At 38.0% G+C, this 23,336-nt stretch overlaps 1 protein-coding gene across 1 annotated transcript in view; it reads right to left on the reverse strand.

The window, feature by feature from the left end:
• The window catches only part of LOC145778869 (uncharacterized), a 56,200-nt gene extending 34,672 nt beyond the window's left edge, over positions 1 to 21,528 (reverse strand). The window contains exon 1 of the mRNA XM_082590460.1: positions 21,400 to 21,528. Within this exon, the coding sequence (XP_082446586.1) occupies positions 21,400 to 21,456 (57 nt within the window). The 5' untranslated portion in view covers positions 21,457 to 21,528. The remainder of the gene's footprint in view (positions 1 to 21,399) is intronic.
• Between the last annotated feature and the right edge of the window lie 1,808 nt (positions 21,529 to 23,336).

Below are 23,336 nucleotides of genomic sequence, written 5' to 3' on the forward strand. Positions count from 1 at the left end.
TACCAATTATAATGGGTGACTTCAATGCTAAGGTCGGGAATATTGATCATGAAAACAACTGGAAACAACGGTTTAGGATACATAAATGAAAGAGGCACAACATTGATTTAATGGTGTTACAAACAAAACTTGTACATTGCCATCAACTGGTTTATGAAAAAAACTGAAAAGCATTGGACTTGGAAGAGTCCTGATAATCATACGAGAAATCAAATTGACTATATTCTGACATTTCAAAAATTTCAAAATACTATCACAGATGCTACCACAGCTCCTACAGCCAACTGCGATTACAACTTACTGGTTGCCAAGTTTAGACTCAGACTACAAAAAGTTAAGAATCTTGAAAAGAAACAAAAAATTGATTGGAACTTCTGTAAGGATGTAACCCTAAAAAATGAATATCAACAAAAATTCGAAAATGAAATGATCAGCTCAAAAATCAACAACAGAAACACAACATTAACAGAGGAAGACTTCAACGTGATTAAACATTCTCTAATTAAGGCAGCTAAAATTTTGCCCACGGTTGAAACCTCAAAGCATAAGAATTGAATGAAACCCGAAATTCTAGATTTGATCAAAGAGAGAAGAAAATATATGAACAAGAATGACTTGGAATATAAACGCTTAAAAACAAAATAAAGAAGGCTTGCAACGAATCAAAAGAAAACTTTCTCAATAACGAATGTGCTACTATTGAAAAACGGAATGGCCCGTTTCGGTGAGTCCGATTCGATGAGTCCGATTCAATGAGTCCGATTCGATGAGTCCGATTCGGTGAGTTCGATTCGGTGAGTTCGATTCGGTGAGTTCGATTCGGTGAGTTCGATTCGGTGAGTTCGATTCGGTGAGTTCGATCCCTTAACGGGGGATTTTTTTAATCTTTTTTTAAAATTATTGGGTACCGTAGCCTAATTATCATTGCCGTTTTAGGGTTAGGGGTTAGGGTTAGAGGTTAGGAACTCACCGAATCGGACCCACTGAATCGGACTCACCGAATCGGACTCACCGAATCGGACTCACCGAATCGGACTCACCGAATAGTAGCAGACCCATTGAAAAAATCTATACAATTTCACACCAAGTGTAGCACACCAAACGATTAAAGCTATAACAAGAAAATTCCAATCAGTACACAAATCTGGGTGTTTAAAATCTAAATCAGGTGAAATACTTTTGGAAGAAGACGAGATCCTTAACAGATGGAAATAATACATTGAAGAGTTATATGGGGACCCAGAAAGAACAACAAAACCGTTTAAATTCTCTGAGCCACTTTCAGGACCAACCATCTTAAAAAGTGAAATAACATTTGCTTTAAGTAAAACAAAAACACACAAAGCAGTAGGCCCAGATGAAATAAGCACAGAAATGATAAAAGCACTAGATGACATTGGCATCGGGGACGGGAGCAAGTCTTTTAGGCGCCGGTCAAATAGGCGCGCACACTGTGGCGTCAGGATATTTAGGTGCGGAGCACTGTGGCGCCTGTTCATTGAGGTGCTATTCCTAGTAAAGTCTGCAGATTGTATCAGCTTGGCAGGTAGGGCAATGCTTTTCAAACAAAATGTTATATTGAACAGAAAAATGTATTGTTTTGTTAATGCGTGTACATTTATTTGTTGTTAGTCATGGCTTCAGTGAGTGAAGCTGCTTTATCCGACAATGCTTTTCACACAAAATGTTACATTCTTCTTCTTCTTCCTGTTTTACGTCTCATTTCCTAGAATCAGGGTAGGACAGGGTCTGGCAAGGCACATCCTCACTCCTCAGTCTCCATTTATCACGATCTAGGGGGCTAGTGTTGGTCATCCGCCACCGCCACATTGAACAGAAAAATATATTGTTTTTTCAATGTGCGCATTCGGCATGACTGAGTTCACTTTTAGTAAAGTTAAATAATAACGACACTAAACATCAGTAAAAAATATACCGTAGCCTATATTCAAGCGGGTGGTAGGCTCATAGGCGCCGACTCCAGGGGGCGGCGCCCCCCCGTAAATTTAGCTCGGGGTGTCTGCCCCCCCGCAAATTATTTAAAAAAGATCCTAAATCAAATGTTTCTAAGTTCAGATTTGCGTTAGTTTGACCTTCATTGCGGATCGATCTCAATTAAAAGATCTACTTGTTGCAACAAGAGCGCTGCTAGTCCTAAGATAACAAAAGAAACATACCGGTAAGTATGGTAACTGATAAACGCCAGCATGGTGCCTAGGCTGGCGCAAAATCTCGAAAAAAAATGTTTTTTCTTTTAATTTTTTCGTCAGTTTGTAATATTGTTCCTTTTGGTAAATGTATCTCCAATACCAATTTTCACAAAAAAATATTAACGTTTGACCCTGGTTCACCTGGTTTGAATTTTTTCAAAATATCGAATTTTCGCTTAACCCTAAAACTGCTCACTCGCTATCTTCTAATGCACTCTAGCATCTTAATGGACACAATAAGAGGCAGTAACACAAACTTGTAGCAACCAAAGTGGTTTAATTAGCAGCTCCATGAACACTGACACGTGTATTACTCTCAAAATGTCGAATTTTACCACATTTCAGACATGATTTTCTTTGTGCACCGTTCACTGTAGTAAATATCTACTGCTTTCAATTTCTTGAATCATTTGACGATGTTTATCGATTTTCAGAGGCCAACAAAATTTTTTTTATATAAAGGCAGGACATGTGAGAGTCATTTTTAAGGTATTTCGAGGCCCCTGATTCTGAAAATGCACTAAGTTTTATCGAATTAGCTCTAGTTTTTGAGTTAGCCAAGATTCCAGCTACCACTTTTGATAACTAAATCTTTAACTTACTACAATAGGTGGTAGAAATGGTTTTGAGAAAAAAGCTTGACCTTGCTCCAAAATATTACTGAAGGTATTGAGGTTACTCTCAGTCATGCCCGTTTTCCTATTGTTTCAAGCAAATCATCACTTGAAACAAGAGAGGGCAAACAAAAAACAGAAATAGCAACGTCCACGCAATGACTGCCTTGCACACTCCATGTAAACATGATGTTCCAACTTCCTTCGAACATGCTCACCGTACAGAAGAATCAATTTTCATGGTAATTCCTCGGCTCTCTTTATGCCATGGCACTCTCAACTTCTTAGCCTTGAGCCCAGAAACGGGTTTGAGTGCAATGTTTGCATACTTTAGGAGGAACCCAGGACTTATCTTGATCACCCAGCTTCATGTCAAAGTAATAATAATAATGCTTGTTTTTATATAGCGCTGTGTCTATCGCAGAATGCGTTGCACCTCTGCGTTGCCTCATGCAGTGAAATATATCTGGGTTGTTTGTACAGCATCCTACTTGTCAAAGGCGTATTTTATTAGCCTATATGCCATTTATTTAGCCTATAGACCAGAAAAAAACTTCTTGCAGCAAAGACTTGGCCTTAGCAAAGGCTTAGAATACAATTTCATTTGTACAGTATCGATTTCAGTAGGCCTACCTTTTCAATATAAAGCTGCATTCATAAACACATGACTTTCGGGATATTTTTTTTGTGATGTAGGATGTAGGCCTACTGATTCACAACTGTTTTCATTGAATATTTATGTTTCCCTTAGAGCACCGTTCATTTCAACCTTTGCTTGCGTCTTGAACTTTCGTGCAATATGAACCAATTGAACTAGACAAGTGCAATTATGACATCACAATAGAAAGCAGGGTTGAAAATAAGTAATGTCCAGATAAAAGGTTTTGAGTAACGATTTCAAAAATATTTTCATTGTTGAATATCTCGAAAACTAGAGCCAATTCGAAAAAACTAAGTGCATTTTCGGAATCAGGGGCCCTGAAATACTCTAAAATGACTCTCATCTTTTGTTCCAAAAATTTTTGTTGGTCTATATGTTATACGTTCACTGACTGCGAAAAGGCTGTAAAATCAACTAAAATGACACTAAAAGCATGCAATATTAGTGACTCTAAGACTTGGAGTAGGAAGAAGATGTTCCATGTGGAAGTTGACAGAGGAAGTGACGTCAAAATCACGTGGTGAAATTTTGATAAATCCCCTCTTCAGATACTGCTAAACCACTTCGAAATATACTGATTTTTCAGAAAAATTCAGAACTTTTCCTTGGGTGAACCAGGGTCAAAGGTCAAAACCTAACAAAAATTTTTGGTTTGCAAATATCAGTGAGCAAAATGGAACATTATTCCAAACTGACAAAAATTTTAAAGAACATCAAGGAAAATGAGCCACCCTAATGGTGCCGTTGAAGCATAGTAACAATGATTGAAAAACGTTTTTCTAGATTTCTTCTCCTTTGTTTTTTCTTGGGAGTGTCAATAACGAGGTGCGGTTTGCTCAGTTTAGTATATACGCGTATGAAGAGCTAAAGTTCAAAGTGACCAGCATATAATTCGAAGTAGCCTACAAGGCCTCGAAGTTTGTTTTTGTTGACGGCGGACAAACGTGTCCGGTCTGAGCAGCTATCTCGGCGGACAAATTAAGTCTCACGGCGGACACACCAGTTTTAGCCGTTGATCGTCATGCTTAATCACTTTATCTTGATAATAATTCTTCGCCATTTCAAAACTATAACTACGATTTTAGAAGGCTTTTTAAAAATTCAGTAAAGTCACTCTGAAAGGCTTTCATCAGACCAATGACTTGCGCTTGAAGAGTCAAAGCGCCGTGTAGCTGGTCAATACGTCACATAACTGGTTAACTTCCACCGAACGAGGTTGTTTGGGTTATTGCGTCACAATGCTCTGGGCAGGAGTCGAAAAATTTCTACACTAACGCTACTATTTTCTGCTGTACAAACTTTCACAGGCTTTTTTCTTAAAGTTTATTTTTGCGTGTCATGTGAGCGAAAGTGAATTTTCTTTGGGTCTTTTCTTTCTTACTGTAAGTGTAATACCAAAATTTAAGAAATTTTGTTGTATCTTGCTGTAATAGCCTACTCGTATAATCTCATTTAGTAACCAACCTTGCCGTATCATTATTACTCGGAGATCAAAGCCAGACATTGTGACGTAAAACTTGAACTAAACTGCGCGTGATTAGTGTACTGTAGAAGTACCTGTACTCCTATCGATTCTTAGCCAAGAATTCACCTTTGTTACGCTGATTCAATGTCATCAATCGTTGAAGCAATGTAAAAATCGAAAGTTTTCTTCCTTGAATGGAAGCTAAGGCATACAGTATTCACATTTTCTAGATGCGTGCTAGAATGCGCTGGAAATTATATTGTCGCAACAATTGTTCGTGCTATGTAATGACGATTTGTATCGCTAGTTTCTGTGTTATTTCTCGGCGGACAAATATGACCGATCTAGATGGTACTTTCCGCGGACATCACATGCTGTGACGGCGGACATGTCCGATGTCCGCCGTGAATTTTGAGGCCTGAGCCTACATTATAAAGCTTTGCAATATACAATGGCGTATAGACGCAAACAAACATCAATGCTGACAAACAAACATCAGCATTTTGAATGTACGGAAGCAATCAGTCGGCTAGAAAGTTTGCCCCCTCGGCGATTTTCAAAACCCGGCGCCTATGGGTAGGCTTGAGTGAAGAGTAACTTAGTTTTCCGTCAAAACCCTGACTAGGTTTTGCCAAAGCTGAGCTGATACAATCTGCAAACTTTACTAGGAATAGCACCTAAATGAATGGGCGCCACAGTGCTCCGCACCTAAATATCCTGACGCCACAGTGTGCGCGCCTATTTGACCAGCGCCTAACTGTCTGCGCCTAAAAGATGTGGATCCTTGGCATTGACATGCTCCACGCACTCTTCAACAAAATATATGACACCGGTGAAATTCCAACCGAAATGACAAAATCTATTTTCATTACAATCCCGAAGAAACCTGACACAAGAGAATGCGAAGAACATCGCACAATTAGTCTGATGTCCCATATTATTAAACTACTGCTGAGAGTCATCATGAACAGAGTTAGAAACAAATTACACGCAGAAATAAACGAATGCCAATATGGGTATATGCCTGATAAAGGAACAAGGAATGCGGTCTTCACTCTTCATTCTGAAAAAACTTGCTCAGAGATCAATCGAAATGCAAAAAGACCCGTACTTGTGCTTCATCGACTATAAAAAAGCTTTTGATAGAGTTCAACACAATGAAAGGTTATTCTTGCTCGACCGAATTGGAATTGAATCAATCAAACTTTATATTACGAACAATCAGCTGCTATCAGGATTAATGATGACTGCAGTGACTACACACCCATTCAGGAAGGAGTAAAACAAGGTTGTGTGCTATCACCCGACCTTTTCTCATTATAAAGCGAAATAATTTTAAGACATATTGAAGATGACAGAGGTATTAGTATTGGAGGAAACAACATTAACCACATACGATATGCTGACCACTGGCGCCGACTTACGGGGTTACGGGGTGGCCACGCCACCGTAACGGCTGTGGCGGGGTGACGGCCACCCCGTTTAGGTTACATTACTTACTGCAACTAAATGTAATTTGAACGGACGTCGGACGTATAAATCTTTTTTTGATCATTGGTTTTTGCTTCAAGTCAACATAAAGCAAGAGGTGAACCAATACAGCATTGCGAAGACAATATTTGTTTTTGTCACAAGCATGATACTCGCGTAACATCAAGCAAGCTACGTGAAGATTACGCAACATGTGGCTACAAGTTTTTTCCTTGTTGTTGCGATCGTTTTATTTGTTACTTGTCATAAGTCATTGTTACATTTGTTAGGTTTACAATGGGATTTATTAATCAATAAAATACGATCTTTCCATTGCCTTCCTCAAAAATCTTTTTTGAAAAATTTTAAACTGCTCCAAGTAATATATTGCTAATATAGCGATATTTTATATCGAATATCGCTATAAATTATGACAGCTATATAATACTTGGAAATAAAATTATCTCGATGATTGATAGCTCCACCACCTAAATGAATATATATTTTCAAATTTCATTAAAAAAATGCAATTTTAAAAACTTTTTAAGTTTTATTTAAAAAGTGCACTTAGTAAAGTAGCGGTTTTAACGTTCTGCAAATTTACACGATTACGTGATTCTATTCGAGAAAAGCTACCCCTGCCAATTCCCAATAACAAAAGCAACCTCTTTTAATTACTCAAGATTTTGCATTTTGAATTATTTTCTGATTTCAATTGGAGTGTACTGTCATCTACTTAAGCTTTAATTTCTACTTTGTTATCTACTTCATGCAGTAATATTTCGTGTCAATGCGTGACAAACTGTAAGGCGGGAATTTATTGGTCTGACATAGGAGTTGCTTGTTACATCATAGAAAAAATTACGAAAAGTCGTCCTGTAAAAGTCTGAGGAGGGAATTTATTGGTCTGACATAGGAGTTGCTTGTTACATCACAGAAAAAATTACGAAAAGTCGTCCAGTAAAAGTTTTCGCCGACGTTCCAGTTTTATTCAGCTTAAAGATGCCACCGAAAAAGCGTTCAGAATTGCAGCCCTCCATTGAGTCATTTTTTGTTGCGTCTAGTCAGGATTTCAGCCAGCATGAAAGTGACCAAATGCCTGAACGAAATGAAAGTGTGCCACTGCCAAAAGGTGTTGGCACGATCAGGGAGGTGGAAGAACCGAGCATGAGCAGGATAATCGCTGTTGAAGGGAGAAGCTATCAAAAATCATGGGAGAGCGAATTTCCATGTCTAGAATACGATAGATGTAAAGATAGAGCATTCTGATAGAGCATTCTGTCAGTTCTGTCCAAATGTTAAGTGTCAGAGCAGCAACGTAACAATAAAATTCACGACATACCTCCTGTGCTTTGTTTTAAAGTTGCTTTGTAAATTATCGAGCTACAAATCAGGTGTGAAAAGACAATTGCATCTACGAAACACGCTTAGTAAAAATCAAAGTTTTGAGGTTGCCATATTGTGCTATCCGCCACCCCGTGCAAAAATAAAAGTCGGCGCCTATGATGCTGACGACATCGTTTTGATAGATGACTCGGACGTAAAACTGCAGAGCATCTTAGATATTGTGTGTACAAAAAGCAAAATATTTGGAATGAAATTAAATAAAAAGAAAACAGAAACAATTGGTCATAATAAAGAAAAAAGCAGCCGAAACTCCTATTTGTAATTTACCAATTAATGGAACAATTCTAAAACAGGTCCAAAAATTCAAATACCTCGGTAGGCTACTGTGGTGAATTAGGATGCAAGAGACGAAACAGAACTCAGCATAAGAACAGCCCAAGCAAAAGCAAACTTCCAACAAACGAAACCAATTCTTTGCAATAAAAATATCTCCTTTAAGACAAGGTCTAGAGTTTTAAAATGCTACATTTATGCTGTTTTTCATTACAACTCTGAAACCTGGAAAATCTCAACAAAAATGGCTGAAAAAATTAATGCTTTTGAAATGTGGTGTTTCCGTAGAATGCAACGCATTTCATGGCTGGCAAAGAAAAACAAATAAAGAAATTTTACACCAAGTGAACCAAACCAGAATCTGTTAAAAAGTATGAAAACCAGACAATATAAATTTCTTGGCTGTGTAATAAGAAAGCAAAAACTGAAGCATCTCTCTTTAACTGGTAACATTTTTGGAAAGCGAACACCTGGCAGACAAAGACAAACACATTTGAAACAATTTAACGACAAGACAGAAACAATCATCCATGCAACATATAATAGGAATACTTGGTCTAATTCATCTGAGGCCGTCGATGCCTGGTTCAGGCAAGGCAATTGAAGAAGAATTAGATGAACAGCCATGTAACAACATACACATAAAGTAGGCTAGTGCACCACTTGAAAATGCAAAAAAAAGGTTTACAATGGGATTTCATAAACTACTCATTACAATGAGTAGTTTTGAAAATACTATTGCATTTTCAAACTACAAAAGACATGTAGTTTGAAAATGCAATAGTATTTTATGCCATTAAGTCAGTACAGCTTGCAAAATATATGTTTCTGTATTAATTAGATTAAGTGAGATAGATGAAAAAGTACACTGCAATTGGTATCCTGAAGAAGATGCACAGATATCGCTTTATTGATCTACCATTGTTTTCAGGGATTAGCACTAGGGATTAGCACAGGGATTAGCAAGTTGGGTCACCTGATACTTCTTCTGGGTCACTTGTTTTTCGTGAACATTTTCTGAAGAAGAAAATCCAAAATAAAAAAAGCCAAGATCAGCGCTTCTGATCGTAAAAGCACTTTTTCCAGCTGATTGTTGAGAATAGCTGGTAACAGTCATGCTTAACCCTATCTGTAGCGACACGAGGTTTTATGAGGACGCCCCATTCTATTAGTGAAATACAGTCAACCCGCGTAATCGGACCACATCGAAACCAAGCCAAATTGATCCGATTAAGCGGGGAGAACGAATTTCGTTATTTTTTTCATCGTTTTTGAAAATAGTTTAAGCATTTTACAATTGCGGCTATAAACACAACCTAAACACCATCAACAATCAAAACAAAATACAGACTGTACAGTAGTCACTGGAAAAATACATGAATGGTCGTCTGCATAGGCGCCGACTTTTATTTTTGCACGGGGTGGCGGATAGCACAATATGGCAACCTCAAAACTTTCAAACTGCATGTTTTTGTTTGATTTTTACTAAGCGTGTTTCGTAGATTCTCATTGGCTTTTCACACCTGATTTGTAGCTCGATAATTTACAAAGCAACTTTAAAACAAAGCAAAGGAGGTATGTCGTGAATTTGATTGTTACGTTGCTGCTCTGACACTTAACATTTGGCAAAAGTATTTTTGCGAACAGCAGCTCTGTCAATCCAACTGTTAGTCAACTGGTCAAGTTGTAACCGTGAAGCTTCAGCTTGATAAACATTTAAAATTAGGACGTGGTTCAATCGCTGTTGCGTCATGATAGATCGCAAGTAGGTGTTTATGCGCCTGAGAACACTAAACGATCGCTCCGCCTCGCAGGTGGTAGAAGGCAACGATAAGTATATTTTCACAATGCAGACCACGTTTGAAGCATTAATGAAATGGTTTCATTGCTTGCAAATAGATCAAGCAGTTGCGACATAGTTGCAAATCGGAAAGAATGCTCTATCTTTGCATCTATCGTATTCTAGCCACGGGAATTCGCTCTCCCACGATTTTTGATAGCTTCTCCCTTCAACAGCGATTATCCTGCTCGTGCTCGGTTCTTCCACCTCCCTGATCGTGCTAACGCCTTTTGGCAGTGGCACACTTTCGTTTCGTTCAGGCGTTTGGTCACTTTCATGCTGGCTGAAATCCTGAGTAGACGCAACAAAAAATGACTCAATGGAGGGCTGCAATTTTGAACGCTTTTTCGGTGGCATCTTTAAGCTGAATAAAACTGGAAGTGTCGGCAAAAACTTTTACAGGACGACTTTTCGTAATTTTTTCTATGATCTAACAAGCAACTCCTATGTCAGACCAATAAATTCCCGCCTCACAGTTTGTCACGCATTGACATGCAATATTACTGCATGAAGTAGATAACAAAGTAGAAATTAAAGCATAAAGTAGATGACAGTACACTCCAATTGAAATCGGAAAATAGTTCAAAATGCAAAATCTTGAGTAATTGAAAAAGGTTGCTTTTATTATTGGGAATTGGCAGGAATTGTCAACCACTCTAGCATATCCAACAATTCTTCAGTCCTTTTTTCCCTTCTCGTTTTCACCCCACACATTGCTCTCACCATTGACCTTTCCATTCTTCTCAGGATTGCCAGCTCACTCTCTCTCAATATCCATGTCTCGCTACCATATAGCATTGCAGGCCGCACACAGCTCCGATATACTTTCCCTTTCATCCTTAGTGAAAATTTTCTGCCATGCAACATTTCCCCACATTCCCTGAACTTTGCCCAGCCCAATCTTGCCCTTGTTGTCACCGCTGCTTCACATCCACCACTTCCATTTATCCGATCACCCAGATAACAGAAGTCTGTCACTGTTTCGATGCCATGGCAGAATTCATCATCATGGCTTTCCACTTCATTCCTTCCTTTACTGCATTTCCCACAAACAAAACACTTCGCCAATCTTGTTGCGGCTCTCTTGACATTAGCACATCTTGCATGTACCCACTTTCCACAATCCTTGCATTGCATTGAATTTCTCATCACTCTCTTGCCACATATTCCACAGGGATCTACTTTGCTCTCAACAACTGTTCCTTCTGCTCCACTCACCATCACTTTTGTTTTTCAAGATTCACCTTCATACCCTTGGTTTCAAATGCTTCTTTACATTTCTCAAACTTTCTCTCCAGTCCCTCCATACTATTACTTGTCAAGACCAGGTCGTCTGCATACAAAATTTCACTCAATAAGCCCTCCCTCACTCCTTCAGTTACTTACAACGTCAACCACAATAGCAAATATCAGAGGTGACAAAACTGATCCTTGGTGTACACCAACCTTCACAAAAAACTCGTTTGAATAATTTGATCCAACTCTCACTTTTGTTCTTGCATCCTCATACATAGACATCACAGCTCTCACTAATACCTCCGTTATACCTCTTTTCCTCATTGCCCACTCCATCACTTTCCTTGGTACTCTGTCAAATGCCTTTTCTAAGTCGACGAAACACATATATAGTTTTCTCTGCTTCTCTCGGTATTCCTCCTGCATTCTTCTCAATATAAACAGAGCATCCACTGTACCTTTTCCTGGCATAAATCCAAACTGCATATCATTTAATTTCACCAATGTTCTCAACCTCTTTTCTAGTATTCGCTCCACAATTTTCATTCCATGCTCTAGTAGTTTTACACCTCTATATGCACTGCAACTTCTCACATCCCCTTTTCTCTTGAACAGTGGAACAACAGTACTATGCTTCCACTCCTCCGGCATTCCCTCTCCATCTAATACCCTTTGGCTAAGTTGTAGCATTACTTCAATTCCCAACTCTCCACTTGCTTTTATCATCTCTACGCTCACTTCTGATGGACCGGCTGCTTTATGCAGTTTCATTTGCCCCATTGCCTCCACCACTTCATCACGAGTCACCTTTCCCACTGGACCCTCCACCAGATCAACCTCTGTCATATGATCCCATACATTCTCCTTATTCATAACATTTTCCATATGTTCCTTCCACACTTCTCTGCTTTCCGGACTGAAATGCAACTTCCCATCTCCACTCCTTATACATCTTCTTTATACCACAGGCAAGCAAGACACAACAATAACACAGGGTTGAGCATTACAACAGTATATTACATATTTACAATAGTTCAACATTCAAACGTTTTCGACTTAACTTAAGTCCTCATCAGGAATCTGTAAATATTTATAAACTACAATAAATTTCACTTCTTGACAGTGACTACCATAACTAACTAACTAAAAGCATCGAGAAACACGCAACGATTAAAAGCAATAGAGTGGAAAACATACAGACAGACGAAAAAATTACATTAAGAAAAGGCAACTGCATGACTAAGTTACAAAGGAATTTGCACCACGGGGTACGTGATACAACTAATAAATGTTGAGGAGAATAGAGGCGCCACCCGCAAATAATTGTTTGTTTAAATTTGGGTTGTAGCGTTTGATTAAAAGTGCTTCCTGAATTTTTGTGTCAAATTGGGATCTGCCTTTGCGTAAAATTTTAAATGAGTCAGTGGAGAATTTTCGATCTGTGCAAAAAGAACAATCCATGATATGGTGTTTGATGGCACTTTTCTTTAAGTCTCTAAAGTTCAGATGCTCCCGTACTCTCGTGGTCAAATGTCTGGTGGACATACCGATGTACGTCAATGCCGAATCACACGGACATGTCGTATACAGTTTTACATGTCCGTGTGATTCGGCATTGACGTACATCGGTATGTCCACCAGACATTTGACCACGAGAGTACGGGAGCATCTGAACTTTAGAGACTTAAAGAAAAGTGCCATCAAAGACCATATCATGGATTGTTCTTTTTGCACAGATCGAAAATTCTCCACTGACTCATTTAAAATTTTACGCAAAGGCAGATCCCAATTTGACACAAAAATTCAGGAAGCACTTTTAATCAAACGCTACAACCCAAATTTAAACAAACAATTATTTGCGGGTGGCGCCTCTATTCTCCTCAACATTTATTAGTTGTATCACGTACCCCGTGGTGCAAATTCCTTTGTAACTTAGTCATGCAGTTGCCTTTTCTTAATGTAATTTTTTCGTCTGTCTGTATGTTTTCCACTCTATTGCTTTTAATCATTGCATGTTTCTCGATGCTTTTAGTTAGTTAGTTATGGTAGTCACTGTCAAGAAGTGAAATTTATTGTAGTTTATAAATATTTACAGATTCCTGATGAGGACTTAAGTTAAGTCGAAAACGTTTGAATGTTGAACTATTGTAAATATGTAATATACTGTTGTAATGCTCAACCCTGTGTTATTGTTGTGTCTTGCTTGCCTGTGGTATAAAAAAGCAAACTCTCTCCCAAAACTATATTATACATCTTCCCCCTACAATATCTTTCCCATCCTTTTTCATTTGTTTTATGAGTTTGAATACTTTGTTTTGGCTATCCCCCATTTTATTAAGTTCTTCCTCAGCACCATTCTTCATAGCTCTTGCAACAACCCTCTTTGCCTTCTTTTTCATACTCTTATACTTCTTTTTATTCTCTTCTGACCCATTTTTGCGCCACTGCTTGTATGCATCTCTTTTCTGTGAAATCGCATGCTTCACCTCTTCATCCCACCACCATGTGTCTCCACGATCCCTCCTCACTTTCTTTTTCCCACATACTTCATCACATGCTGCTAGGACACCTTTCTGAAATGAAGCCCACAAGTCCTGCGCACTCATGTTTACCAGCTCTTTTGCTCTTTTCACAAACTTAATTCTCGTTTCTTTTTCCTCCAGTTTCCACACATTTCTCACAAAAACTCGTTCTTTCTTCACAATTTTCTTCACTTTTTTCATATTTAAGTCTCCTACTACTAGTCTATGCTGCAACTCCCAAGGAATTACTTTCACATTCTTCAAGTACTTTCTCTGTTCCTGCCCAACCACAATAAAATCAATTTCCGACTCATGTCCTCCTGAGCTGTAAGTCACCTTCCTTTTCTCTTTCTTTTTAAACCACGTGTTGGCAATACAAAGTTTCCTTTCATCAAAAAATTCAAGTAGCATTCTTCCTTTCATGTTTCTCTCCCCAAAACCATACCCTCCATGAATGCCCTCTAGGGTGGTCCTCAAATGTATGCAAAAATTTCAAACTTAAAAAATTGAAGTGCACACACTTCTATTTGGCTCCTTTAGACATAACACAAGACATAACACATCATGGCAGAACGAACAATAAACATGAGAAAAATGATATGTAAGAATACTGTACTCTCATCCAACTCTGCAGTAGGAAACATGATATAATTTTCCAGTACTATGCTTTGTGCATAATAATAACTTCGCGTCATTATAACTCCAAAGTATATTACTTGAAAACTAGAAGTTTAACTCGCAACAAGATTAACTGACCAGTTAATCTTGTTACAGCCAAGTAGGCTAAGTAATAGTGGTCAGTAAAATGGAACAACATCATGCTGTTAATCTTTATTAATCTTATTTATATTTAGAATGCACCAGTGCATTCTAAATATAAATACAGTCTGTGGACTGATACACTTTCTTAAGATTTTTTTTTTTGCTGCAAGTCGGCAGAGCATGCCAGTGCTGTTCCACAACTTGTAGAATGTATTGAATTTGCTCTTCATCTTTCGTTAATACATTGTTAAAATTTTGCATCAAAGCAACACCTCTTACGGCAAAGTCATTGATTACATGGAGCCCACCAACAATGGCAATAATGGCTTTCTTATAATTGTTATCAACATTCCATGATGTGATTTCCACCTTCAGAAAGTCACACGGTAAGTTGAGAATCTGGAAAAATCTCATGGTGTTTGATGTGACAAAGTGCGACAGATCTTTCGATGAAATATCATCTGGTACTCGAGAAAGGCGCTGTGAAGGTGTACTGCTTTGAATTGTTAACGCAGAAACCATGGCTTTTTTTTGAGTAACAGAACAGCATCATCAAAAAATGCCAGGCCCACAAGTTCTTCACTTATATACCACAAGTGCCTCAAAAATGTTTTCTTGGCTTCTTGCGATAAACCTGTACCATGTTGCTCATACTCATTTACCCTTTTTAAGAGCTCCAGGTCATGTCGTGGTGCACATTTAGCTAAAGGTGCTGTGAACCATGATTTTACATACACCTTCAAAACAAACAGAACAAATCGTTTTAAACCACGTTGCTCCTGACTTGACAAATCAAACTGCATTCGAAATAACCAGATTTGGAGTGCATATACAGCAGTTGCCATCCATCTGGAGCGATGAAGAGTACCAAGATGACAGAATCGAATTCCACGTGGTGGTGTCCCGTTGAGGATTATGACCGATCATTCTAGAAATTCTTAGTAGTCGTCTCTTGGCTGATTATTGTTATGCAGACGGTGGATACAGAACTGCATGATTTCATCAGAAAAGCTGCTGTCATCTTGTTCCAATGTCACATACCCATCTTTATTCAATGTACTTCATTTTGATTTAAATGGCTTAAAAAGGAGAATGTCTGGTCCAGATGATGGCCCAAGGCATGTCAAGAAGGCTTTTTGTAATATTATTTCCAGAATATGGTGACGACAAGCCAAATGAAGCATGTCCATTGTCCTTGTTCATTTTATTTGAAATTAGGACACAAGCACCACCTTGTGACCAGTATTGCTTGCTGTTGTGTCGAAACACATCGCTTTTACATTACTAGCAACACCCCAGTCCCTGACACATGTCACAACTGCACTTCCTGAAGATGACAGCAACCTTGGAACGCCAAGCAAGTTATTAGTAGTGATGGCAATCACTCAATTACCGCATTCCCACTGATATCTGGAAGGAGTTTTCCATCCCAATGGACTGTGACTATCAACATTGCTATCAATTAAGGCTATCAACATGGCAGCCAAGTAGGCTAAGTAATAGTGGTCAGTGAAATGGAACAACATCATGCTGTTAAAAAGAGATTAACCCAGTTTAAAAGAGGACATTGCCTACAACTATATCAACAGTTGGATAATTACAACTTCAGTGTATCAAGTATGGTTTTACAGACTGTAGCTTCCCATATGTTTACATAGGGAAAAAATCTGAATTTTCAAGGTAAATCTGGCACCTCTAAACAAAGTTCAGTCTCTCTGAAATTTTTACAGGGTCCATTTTTGGTCATTTGAAGATGTTTCAGATAGTGTCACATTGCATTTTCTAAAATTCGATTTTCGGGACCACCCTAATGCCCTCGAACCCATTTGCTTGTTTTCCAACATGTCTATTAAAATCTCCTAATCCAAACACCAACTCTTTTGAACTCCGTAAATCCCATTCCTCTGCAAAAACATCATAAAAAATTTCCTTTTCTAAGTAATCCCTACCACTTTGAGGTGCATATGCACAGATTAGCCTCACTACCTCCTCTTCAAAAGCAAGTACCATTGTCATCACTCTGTCACTCCTTCTTCTAACTTCTATTACTTTCTCACATAATTCCTCTTTTACCAAGAAACCAACACCACCGATTCCCGTGTTATTTCCTGACCACCATAACTTATATCTCCTCCCATTGACACCTAAAAACCGTGCTGACTGTCCCCTCCATCTTACTTCCTCTAGGCAACATATACCCACCCTTCTTTTTCTTAGTTCTTCACATATTTCAGTTCCTTTACCACACAAACTTCCCACATTCCAGCATCCGATTCTAACACCATAATCTTTTTTCAATGTTTTTTTGTTTTCTTGGAACCCAGAGATTCTTCACAATGTAGATATTAATGACCTGTTTTAGCCTGAAGCTGTGAGTTCACTGTGGTAATACTAGTGAATTGCACTAGCTTTCGGAACAACGCTCCCTACTCAATAGTCATGTGCTAAATAAATATACCGTTAAATAAATCTTCAAAATACACCGTTATAATGCTCAACCCTGTTGTATTGTTGTCTTGCCTGTCTTTGGTAGAAAAAAACAAACTCTCTCCCGTTTCTTCTAGCTAACTACCGTATTTAATTTTGCAATAGAATGATCGTGGATTAACTGTCGAAAATGTCTAGTATCAAAGAGTGACGCAGAATTAGGTCAGCGCGTCATAATCACCACTGTTGTATTGTGCTGAAACATTTGCTATTGTATGGAAAATATCACGCTGCGATCACCAGCTATAAGTCTTGTTTGTAATTCCCGATGTTTATTTTAGCAAAATGTTAATCCGAAGTGCTACTTTACATCGGCTGGCAATATTGTCGTGTTTATGTAGATTCAATGTTGTCGAACATTGAATCGTTGTGAAAAGGGAGAACTACCCAGACAAATTCGTCATTTTTACCCTGATTTAACGACTGCAAACGTAGAATCAATGTAAAAATGACGGATTTTATTGTCTGGGTAGGTTAGTTGACATCCGAGGGGAAAACACGTGTCTTCAGAGTTGAGAAAAGTTTCCGCTGTGGGTTAGTGACTTCACACCCTAAATGGTGACATCATAAAATAAATGGTCAGGCTTTATGAAAGGCGGTATGCAGTTGAAACAATTTACTGAACAGCGAGCAGTTGAAACAATTTAGTGCCGTAAGATGGTCCCGCAATACCGGATTACAATCCCGATAAAGCAGTTATTGTGTGGTACAGCGATTCTATAGCAGGACGTCGCCCAGACTTCAACAACACTAAGTGATCATTTTGGCATTGTTGCAAGTTTAATTCTATTTACTTGTGCTATCGTTATTTGTATTTTGGCCTCCAAGCACGCAGATTTGGCCGCCGAGAAGGAGCTCTCGGTAGGCCACGATGGCTGCCGGGAAAAAACACGAGTTTTAAGGCCTGTATTGACTAAGGAATTGTGTTCCGAAAGCTAGTGCAATTCGCTATTACAACAGCGAACTCGCAGCATCAGGCTAAAACAGGTCGTTAATATCTACAATAGCCTACATTTTGAAGTACGCTTAACTTACTTCGTATCACGCTTTCAACAAACAATTTCTGCAGTGAAGACGTTTTGAGTACATGGAAATTGCAGAGCGTTTTGATGTACTACAGTAGTATAGAGAACGTACTCAGAGATGGGCGTGATCTTGATCTTGAAGATCACAAGTGATCTTGATCTTGATCTAAGATCACTTTTTTTTGTGTGTTCTTGATCTTGAAGAACAATAAGATCAAGATCACTTTAAAATTAAAGTTTACTTCCTAGATAGAGGCATTTTTTAAAAACTCGTACTGTACAAAGTAGTTAGTGGCGACTACTAACATCAAGCCACTGCTAATATGGTATGTGTCGAACAAAAGATGATTTAAAATCTCCATCTAATCTGGTCAGTGTTGCCATTTCAAAATTGAAAAAGTTTTCGGTGTTGGTCATAATAAAGAAGTCAACTTCCGTGTACTTTATGTTGACGTAAAATAAAAAATGATTTAACTTTGTTCACAATTTCCATGTGTGAATTTTAAAGAAATGTTTGCCTTCTTTGACCCAATTCGAGATGTTTCAAAAGTCTAGAATGGCGGTGTTAAAAAATCTGGACTCTAGCCGACTTTGGTCATGTAAAGTGGTTTATTGCAGCAAATCAACCAGACCAACTCTTGTTTACGGTCTGAGTATGGAGCGGTTTGTTTGACCGCAAACCTCTGGAACTTTTTTGATAGCAGACAACAGTATCAAGGTTGCCAGATGGGTAAATGGTGCAATAAACAATGACATAATACAGTGAAAGTTAAAACAACTTGGTAACACGAATAAAAACTCCAACATAAACTAGACAAAAATTTGGTAAAAATTGATGCAGTTCAAACTTTATTATTATTAATTTATTATAAATAAAAAGCATAAAACTAATTGCTTTTTCAGTAGGCTACTACTGTAATGTAATACTTGTACTGTAATGTAATGTAATATTTGTACTAGTACTAGTACTGTAATATTTCTGCTATCTTGGCAGTGTCATAACTGACACTTATGATGATAGCACGGAAATTAGAAGGCGAATTGCTATGGCAAAAACAGCTGTGACATCACTTACAACGGTGTGGAAACAGAGATCAATTGATAAAAACACAAAATTAAGATTGCTGCGAACTCTCGTTTTCCCAATTGCCACACATGGATGTGAAATTTGGACATGCAAAAAACGTGACATTGAAAAGTTAAAAAGTTTTGAAATGTGGTGTCACAGAAGACTATTACGTATCAGCTGGATGGAAAGAAAAACAAATGCATTTGTTTCCCAACAAATAAACGATAAATGGAGTCTGATAAACAACATTAACCTTAGAAAATTGAGATATTTCGGACACATTGCAAGAAGCAATTCGTTGGAAAATTCAATGTTAACTGGGATGGTGCAAGGCAAACGAACAAAAGGACGACAAAAAATGAAATATTTTGACAATATCAAGCAAATTACAGGAATAAAAAGCATGCCGGAAGCACTAACAAAAACAAAAGACAGAACAAAATGGAGGCAGTTCATAAGGGAGATCACAGCTGATCAAACATGATCAATCTGTTAAAGAAGAGCTACTGTAATTAACCTCGGCCCTGGGTGTGACGTTGCGATTCTACGCAAACTACGTCAACAATTGATAGGCCTAATAGCAACAGTCACTAACTCATTACAATTCTTAGGCCAGCGATCGAGTAGTTAAAAATAAAAGTCAGCAATACCAACTATACAACACCTTTACCCAGGTTGCTTATACAGTACCGTAGTAACTATTTTTTGCAACATCATTGATCAAAAACTTCATTTTTTTTTCAAGTACGCAAAAAGTGATATCTTGAAAGTGATCTTGATCTTCAAGATCACGATCTTGATCTTCAAGATCACTTAGTTTGGTGATCTTGATCTTCAAGATCACCTATTCTTGGTGATCTTGATCTTGATCTTCAAGTTCACCAATACTGGTGATCTTGCCCATCTCTGAACGTACTAAAGTAGTAAGTTGGAAACCGGAAAGGACCGTTTCGGAGAAATGCCAATTTATAGTCTCATAGACAGCCTTTTTGGAGAAAACCGATTCAGCGATTTCTTGAAAATGCAGTAATAACTTCTGTTTATTTAGAGAATTTGTAGGGATCATTTGGGTAGATTATTGTTTCAGTGAGGTATGACATAATTATGTAAATTAGCTGATAGTGATATCTTGTAGGTATAGGGCATAGGCTGCAGTCACTCATCTATTTTTCACTCGATTCTACAGTCCTGCGAAGACTGCTGAGTCGGGGAGATTTTTGCGTGTCTGGAGTCTGACAGTTAGGCTATAAATCGAGTAGCCGGAGTCGTATATTGTTCGTCTGGCTCAACAGCCCTGATTTAAATACAATTGCAAATATGTTTTAGGGCCTTATTTACCCTGTTCTTACCTGAGTGAACGCAAAAACACGATATTAATTAGCAATTTTAATAACACGATATTAAAAGGAGCAAGAATTTGGCCACCGAGAAGAAGCTCCGATAGGCTATGCTTGGTCGCCGGAAAATAAACGAGCTTAAAGGCCTGAGTGCTTAATTTTATACTTCAGAAAAAATCGCAAAACAAACATACAATGAAGCTTTTTTAAATCTTGGGTCTACAGAATTGGATGGTAAACCAAAAATGTTTTGTACGGTATGTCTGAAAGTTGTCTCTGCAGAATCAATGGAAAACAAATTGCAGTGCCATTTAGAGACAAACCATCAAAATTGTGCAAACAAGCCTATTGCATTTTTTTAGCACAAGTTAAAATCAATTCAAGGACAGGAAATGTTTTGATAGCATTCACAGCACAAAATAAATTAGCCGTGTAGTCTACTCTTCGTATGTTGCTTCCTACCAAATTGCAAAGGAGAAAAAGTGTCATACATATGGTGAGGATTTGTTAATGCCAGTTATGAAAAAAATTGTAAAAATAATGATTGGTAATAAAGTAAAAAATTGAATACCGTACAAACTCTTTGTCAAATAACACAATGAAAAGATACAAAGAAGACATGTATGATGATGTGCTGAAACAACAAACAGATTCTAATTCAAGTGAAAGAGTGCCATTTCATTCCATTCATATTGTAGGCTAACTACAAATCTGTGGTTGCCAATCTGTGTGACATTCTAAACATGAACTAACTTGGGTTTGGTAGCCAATGCATCTCATCTTTAGAACAAAAACTAAAAGCGGAAGAAATTCTACTTTTCCCATGCTAAAATGTTTTTAACTAAATAAAGTTTAGACTTTTAATTCCAAGCCCGGTTTCAATGGATCAAAACAAATTGTAAGCATCCTATTTGAAAACAAGCTTGAAATTTTGAAAAATATTTTGGAAAGGTGATAAAGCGAGTACCGGTACAGTAGATGTTGTTTGGTTCAAAGATGTATTTTCCACATAAGAACTTACCACCCTGGCATCAACTTCATCTCCTTCATAAATGCAATCATCACCGTCACTTTCCATACTGGCTTGATGCAACAGTACTAGTATCAACTTTTATATATAAAGGTTCCAATAAAATAAATCTACTCTGCTTTTAGAAAACAACATTCACATGTCGACAATATTAGCAAACATTAATATAGATTGGCTTAGGTCAGGGGTGCTTAACCAGGGGCACACGCCGCACGGAATGGCCCGTTTCGGCGAGTCCGAATCAGAGAGGCCGATTTGGCAAGTTCCCTATTTGGCGAGAGCCTTTTTCGGAGAGTTTCCTACTCGGCGATTTTTTGAAATTTTTTTTGAAAATTATTGGGTACTGTAGCCTAATTATCATTGCCGTTTTTACATCGTTTTAACGTCGCTAAACGTTGAAATCGTGCAGAAAAAAGTAGAAAATTATCGGGTATCGTAGCCTATTTATCATTGCCGCTTTTACATCACTTCAACGTCGCTAAATGTTGAAATCGTGCAGAAAAAAATAGAAATAAAATGTTTGAACAATTAAATGAAAATTCGTATTTTTTTGAAAATTATTGGGTACGTTGTTCTCGACGTGATGAGAAATGCAAGGCTCGCATCGACACTTGTGCGGCAACAAATCAGGTAATAATGTGTGTTTGATGACTATATTTTACCTTTTGTCGCTTCTACCTTTGCTATGTTGACGTGTATTGTTTTTGATATGATGGTCACAAGTAAAAACAACTCAACTAAACTGACATGACAAACTTTCATTAATTGTTTAAACATTTTATTTCTACTTTTTTCTGCACAATTTCAACGTTTAGTGACGTTAAAACAATGTAAAAACGGCAATGATAATTAGACTATGGTACCCAATAATTTAAAAAAAAGTTCAAAAAATCGCCGAATAGGGAACTCTCCGAAAAAGGCTCTCGCCGAATAGGGAACTCGCCGAATCGGACTCGCCAAATCGGACTCGCCGAATAGTAGCAGACCCCACGCCGCACTGACCACTATTTCGCAAGGAGTGCGAGACCTGCTCCAAGCGGTTGCAGAAATGCTAAATCATTAAGGTTGGATATATGTCACAAACAACATGCGAAGCCTCACAGCAGGCTACATTATGTGCCTTGACCAAGCAACTGCTTTAATTGTATAATTCTTACGAAATGTTATTCTCGGAACCGAGATTCAAAGGTCACTACAGGAGTCCAGGGCTGGGGAGCCAGAGCTGGAGCCAAGCATTTTCTCCAGAGCCGGAGATGGAGCCTTTTTTAACATTTCTTGTGGAGCCGGAGCTGGAGCTACAAAATATTTATCAGCTCCAACTCCAGTATTGAATACAGACGAAATCGGTTAATAGTATACATACTGCTTAAACGTATCAATCGTTTATAAATTTGAATCAAAACCTGAAATCCCAAACCAAATCCAATCTGATGTTAAGTAAAAACATCGGTTAAGCGCATACCGCTTAAAAGAATAAGTCGGATAAAAGCATCAGGATTTGCTTCTAGTTTGCATACTTCAATCATTCATTTAATCGTATAATTATACCCGTTAGCGAAAAGAGAATGTCTCTCTTTTGCTTTGCATTATTGTCTGCAATGTTCAAAGGCGAAATGAAACAAAGGTGAGACAGACGCATTAGGGTGGTCCAAAAAAAACTTTTTTTGTAAATGTTAATGTCTCACCCTAAAATATTGTTACCATTGATGAGAAAATGATATATGTGAATTTTCATAAAGATTGGTTGATATTTAGGGGTTGCTACCGGGGTTCAAAGTTTTGTCGTTTGCCCCCATTTTAACGTTTCGAGAGGATATGATATGATACGGTACAGTAAAAAATACGGTACAGTGCCATTGTATATTGCAATAAAAATACAGTTTAATAATTACTCTATGGTCTGTTTATAAACTCATGTGTCTGTATTA

Source organism: Aplidium turbinatum, chromosome 10 (assembly GCF_918807975.1).
Source record: "Aplidium turbinatum chromosome 10, kaAplTurb1.1, whole genome shotgun sequence".
Classification (NCBI taxonomy): domain Eukaryota; kingdom Metazoa; phylum Chordata; class Ascidiacea; order Aplousobranchia; family Polyclinidae; genus Aplidium; species Aplidium turbinatum.